We start from the raw sequence: 5,807 nt of genomic DNA on the forward strand, positions 1-5,807 counted from the left end.
TAAGTATTCCAAGTGTAAATCCAGCAACATCATGGCCTAGCCTAAGAAAAGTAGTCAAGCCGCAGATTTCTTTCAGTGTACTTCTGCATGGCACAACAATAACAGCTTAATGTTTGAGTATGTGTTGTGTGTGTATGTGTGTGTGTGTGTGTGTGTGTGTGTGTATGTGTGAAAGAAAGAAAGAGAGAGAGAGCGAGAGAGAGAGACAGAGAGAGATAGAGCTGTCATTCTAGTTTTTGTTATACTTCGAGCTCATTGAAAATGAAAAATCAGTGTAAAATAGTAATAGAAGTAGGCCGGGCAGTTAAAATCAAGTATATATATATATAAGGGCGACGAACAGAATCAATTTCAGTTGCGTGCGTGTGTTCTACGAGTCTAAAGGTTCGACAGAAAAAAAAATTAAATAAAAAAAAACTTAAATTTCAATTTTCAATTTTTCAATTTCAAATTTCAAAAAGTGCCTTTAGCAGTAAAATTAAATTTCAATTTTCAATTTTTCAATTTCAAATTTCAAAAAGTGCCTTTAGCAGTAAAATTAGTTCTGCAGTTGTAATCCTGCACGGTGGCTCTGAAATCGTAAGTATTCCAAGTGTAAATCCAGCAACATCATGGCCTAGCCTAAGAAACGTAGTCAAGCTGCAGATTTCTTTCAGTGTACTTCTGCATGGCACAACAATAACAGCTTAATGTTTGAGTATGTGTTGCGTGTGTATGGGTGTGTGTGTGTGTGTGCGTGTGAAAGAGTATACCCGTAAAAAGAATCAATTGTGTGTGACCAAATTAAGTTCACTGACTCGCACACACAGCGAGAGATCTCGTCCAGGTCGAGCGTATGTATGTGTGTGTGTGTGTGTGTGTGTCGCCATTGTCAAGTGGTAGCCAAACAGGGATTCATTTGAATTGAGTGGTGCCAGCAATGGACCAAAGCACGAGCTCTGGCTGCGGCTGGCCGGAGTGAGTGAGTGAGGTTAGACGGCGACGAGGTTAAACCTTTGTCCAGCTCCCAGTCGCTAGCTAAATACGACTCCATCTCCCCAACCCCCCTCTCCGTCACTCCGTCTCTCCCTGTCCACCTGGTTGGTAAATTGCAGGTGTTGGGTTCGCCTGCTGTTTCGTTGTGCACAACGAAATTGAAAACAGTGCAGAGCCATTGCATACGCTGAATGCGTTACTCGAGCAGCCAAATGAACACACACACACACACACACACACAGACAGACTAATGTGCATGTGTGTGTGATTGGAAGTCACTTCATTCCCCCTTTCATTTCGTGACCCGCTCTCTACTGTCGCCGTGTAACCAGCTCCTCATAATTGAGCGAGAAATTTCCCAATGACGTCTTCAAGCAAGTGCTGTAAAACGCATTTTGTGCTCTTATCCAACACTTTTCTAGTCGCCCAAACAGTGTTGCAAGTGACCCTAGACAGAGCTCACGCAAGCCAAACGTATTCAGGCACTCGAAGTCATTGTTTTACTCTTAGCCAACACTGTATCGAAAAGTGTTGGGAAAGCCTGAAGAAAGCCAACCATCCAAATGAGCACTGAATGACAAAAGTCGCCTGAGTAGTTTTTGCTTTTACAGTATTTTAGTGTAAAGACTTATATATAGCAGACTATGGGTCTGGTATCAGCATTTGATTTGATCTCAGTCGCCTTAGCGAATATGCCTGTCGACGTCAGTTGAGCTAGCAGTAATATCGTCAGTATTATTCACAGAAAAATAGACAGGAGTACATAGACGGGAATTCCAGCTGCTGATCAATGGAGGACACAGCAGAAGAGGAGAAAGAAAGCTCATTGAGCGAGTCTGATTGTGATGTAAGTAGCGACTAATATCGACCAATATCCGATCCGATCCACGTCCAACCTTGTTTTATATTCAAGGAACTCGTTCATTTGGCTTGCACGGAGTGCTTCAATGTGTTCCCTCCAAGTGACTTTGAGGGCCAGCTGGACGAGTTCCGCATGTGTCGTCCGTGTATATATCGGAATCCGGAGCTATGGAGGTTCTTGAGCAAGTACATATATTACCCAATAGACGCGGTCACGCCCTTGACTCCACTGCAGAAGGTGGTTCAGAAATGTGAACTGATGATCCTCAAGCTGAAATTCTCCACGCGTCAATACGACAAGATCTTCACACAAGATTCGCTGGCGCGCAAGGATCGGGCCACAGAGCTCTTGACAGAATTGATCGTGAAGTTTCAGGACTTCGAAAGCTGCACGCTGCTAGCCAAGAATTACGACGAAGTGTTAAAGATCATAGAAGAAGAAGAACAAAGAGCGCAGGCAGCTAAAGAGATAAGGCGACAAGAAAGACACGAACGCAATCAACAGAAAAGACAACGGAGAGAAGAAAAACTAGATCGCAGACAACAGAGAGGTCTAGAACTACTACGCAAAAGACAACAAGAAAGAGAGGAGCTGGAAAAGCGACGACAAGAAGAGCAACGGCAGAGGGAACTAGAAAAAGAGAAGGAGCAACTAAAGCAACAAATGCTGCTAAAGCAGCAACAACAACAACAGCTAGAACAACAACAACTAGAACAACAACAACTAAAACAACAACTAGAACAACAACAACTAGCACAACAAGACCCAGATTGGCAAGCAGAACAAGAGCGACGACTGCAACGAGATCTGAGTAATAAGAAATGGCAGAAAAAACAACAAAAAAAATGGGAAGAACAAATACAAAGGGAACAAAGGAAAATGCGAATAATGGAAGAAAGAGAAGCAGAATACCAAAGTGCAAGAAAAGAAGCCGAGAGATTGGTAAAAGAGAAGTATGACAAAATGAAAATAGAGGTAGATAAGGAAAGACAAGAATGGATCAAATATCAACAAGAACTAAAAGAAACTCTACATAAACATAACCAAAAAGCGATGGCTAAACAATCGGATATATTGAAAAAGCAAGAAAATCCAAAATGGCAAGCGAAGCATCAGCCCCTAAGAGAGCAACTAGAAAGACAGAAGGAGCTAAACCATAAGTGGCAGGCAGAGCAGCAGCTATTAAAGGAGAAACAACAACAAGAAGAACTAGAACAGCAACGGCAAAAGCAACAAGAACAATGGGAGAAACAACAAGAAACACTCAAGAAAAAACAAGAAAACCCACTATGGCGAGCACAACAACAACGAAGATGGCAGATGTGGCAAAAGCAACAACAACAACTCAAGATATTGCAAGCAAACCCACGGTGGCGAGCACATCTACAACAAAAATGGCAGCTGTGGCAGAAGCATCTATGGCAGAAATGGCAGAAACACCAACGAGAACTTCGGCTAGAGCAACAGACTCCGCAATGGCAAGCAGAGCAACAACAACAACTAAAACAACAATGGCAAAAGCTGCAATGGCAAAAGCATCAAGAAAAACTACTCAAGCTACAACAACCAAACGAACAACAACAACAACCAGAAAACCAACAACAATCAAACGAGCAACAACAACCAGGAAACCAACAACAACAACCAGAAAACCAACAGCAACAACCAGAAAACCAACAACAGCAACAACCACCAGAAAACCAACAACAACCAGAAGACCAACAACAACAAAGCAACCCACAACAACAACAAGAAAACCAACAACAACAACCAAACCAAGAAGACTGGAAAACACATAACCGTTTATGGCAACGCATGGTACAACATCATCAATGGAAAAAGCAACAATTGCTAGAACAGCAACAACCACCAGAAAACCAACAACAACAACAACAACCAGAAAACCAACAACAACAACAACCAAAAAACCAGCAACAACAACAACCAGAAAACCAGCAAAAACAACCAGAAGACCAACAACAACAAAGCAACCCACAACGACAACAAGAAAACCAACAACAACAACAACACCAACAAGAAAACCAACAACAACAACCAAACCAAGAAGACTGGAAAACACATAACCGTTTATGGCAACGCATGATACAACATCAACAATGGAAAAAGCAACAATTGCTAGAACAGCAACAACCACCAGAAAACCAACAACAACAACAACAACCAGAAAACCAACAACAACAACAACCAAAAAACCAGCAACAACAACAACCAGAAAACCAGCAAAAACAACCAGAAGACCAACAACAACAAAGCAACCCACAACAACAACAAGAAAGCCAACAACAACAACCAAACCAAGAAGACTGGCAAACACAACACCAATTATGGCAACGCATGCTACAACAACAACAATTGAAAAAGCAACAATGGCTAAAACAGCAACAAGAACTACTCAAACAACAACAGGAAAATCTGCAACAAAACCAGCAACAAGAAAACCAACCTCAAGAAAGCCAAGAAAAAGAAAGCCAAGAAAAAGAAAGCCAAGAACAAGAAAGCCAAGAGCAAGAAAAACAAAAGCGACTACAGCAACGACTAGAACGCCAAAGAGAATGGGAAGTAAAAAAGCTAACGTATCGCATACAACTACGAAAACAATGGAAACACGTACTAGAAGCACAACGTGAGCAAAGGAAAAGATGGCAAAGCAAAGCAAAAAAATTAATAAAACAACAAAAGAAAAAGTACAAAATAAATCGACAGCTACAACAAAGCCAACAACAAGACCAAGAACAACAAGACCAAGGACAACCAGACCAACAACAACCAGACCAACAACAACTAGACCAACAACAACCCGACCAACAACAAGACGAAAGACAACCAGACCAACAACAAGACGAACAACAACCAGACCAACAACAACTACACCAACAGCAACAATATCAACAACTACCAGACCAACAACAACAATACCAACAGCTACCAGACCAACAACAACTAGACCAACAACAACCCGACCAACAACATGACGAACAACAACCAGACCAACAACAACTACACCAACAGCAACAATATCAACAACTACCAGACCAACAACAACAATACCAACATCTACCAGACCAACAACAACCCGACCAACAACATGACGAACAACAACCAGACCAACAACAACTACACCAACAGCAACAATATCAACAACTACCAGACCAACAACAACAATACCAACAGCTACCAGACCAACAACAACTAGACCAACAGCAACCCGACCAACAACAAGACGAACAACAACCAGACCAACAACAACTCGACCAACAACAACCAGACGAACAACAACTAGACCGACAACGACCAGACCAACAACAAGGCGAACAACTACAAAAACTAGGATGGGGAGCACTAAAAAAACAGTATAAATTACAAATAGACCAACAATGGCGCCGCCTACTAAAAACACAAAAAGTGCATAGGGATAATTGGCATAAACAGGCAATAAACCTACTAGCAGAAGAACTGCAAATGTACCAACCAAACCCAGAAGAAAACGAAATAGAAACATTCGAGCAGAAATGGAAAGCACAAGCAGATGTAAGGGCAAGCTTGCTACAACAACAATATTGGCAAATAAAAGAACTAGAAAGACAAAAAGAAGAAGAAAGCAAACCAAAGCGCAAAAAACTATGTTACCAACAGCATAAGCTACAGCGTAAACAAGAGGGTAAAGAACAGCGTGAGCAACAGCGAAGGAAGAGACTTCGAACGAAGCGAGTGCCTGTAACCAAATCAGAATCAGTCAAACAATCAACTAAACAAGCAATCAAAAAAACAATCAAAGAATCAATCAAGCAATCAGACAAGCAATCTATCAAGCAATCAATCAAACATTCAATCAAACAATCAAGCAAACAATCAATCGAACAATCGAACAAGCGATCGATCAAACAATCAAACAAGCAAGCAAGCAAACAATCAAACGAAACATCAATCAAAGAATCAAATGAACCATCAA

General features: G+C 41.3%; 1 protein-coding gene across 1 annotated transcript; it reads left to right on the plus strand.

The window, feature by feature from the left end:
* The first annotated feature begins 355 nt into the window (after positions 1-355).
* Positions 356-4,643, plus strand: LOC26528734 (golgin subfamily A member 6-like protein 22). The gene is made up of 4 exons (XM_044007991.1): positions 356-579; positions 1,721-1,822; positions 1,889-3,078; positions 4,562-4,643. The coding sequence occupies exons 2-4, from the start codon at positions 1,766-1,768 to the stop codon at positions 4,641-4,643; spliced, it is 1,329 nt and encodes a 442-aa protein (XP_043863926.1). The 5' UTR covers positions 356-579; positions 1,721-1,765.
* The last annotated feature ends 1,164 nt before the right edge of the window (positions 4,644-5,807 follow it).

Source organism: Drosophila mojavensis, unplaced genomic scaffold (assembly GCF_018153725.1).
Source record: "Drosophila mojavensis isolate 15081-1352.22 unplaced genomic scaffold, ASM1815372v1 contig_136, whole genome shotgun sequence".
NCBI classification, from domain to species: Eukaryota; Metazoa; Arthropoda; class Insecta; order Diptera; family Drosophilidae; genus Drosophila; species Drosophila mojavensis.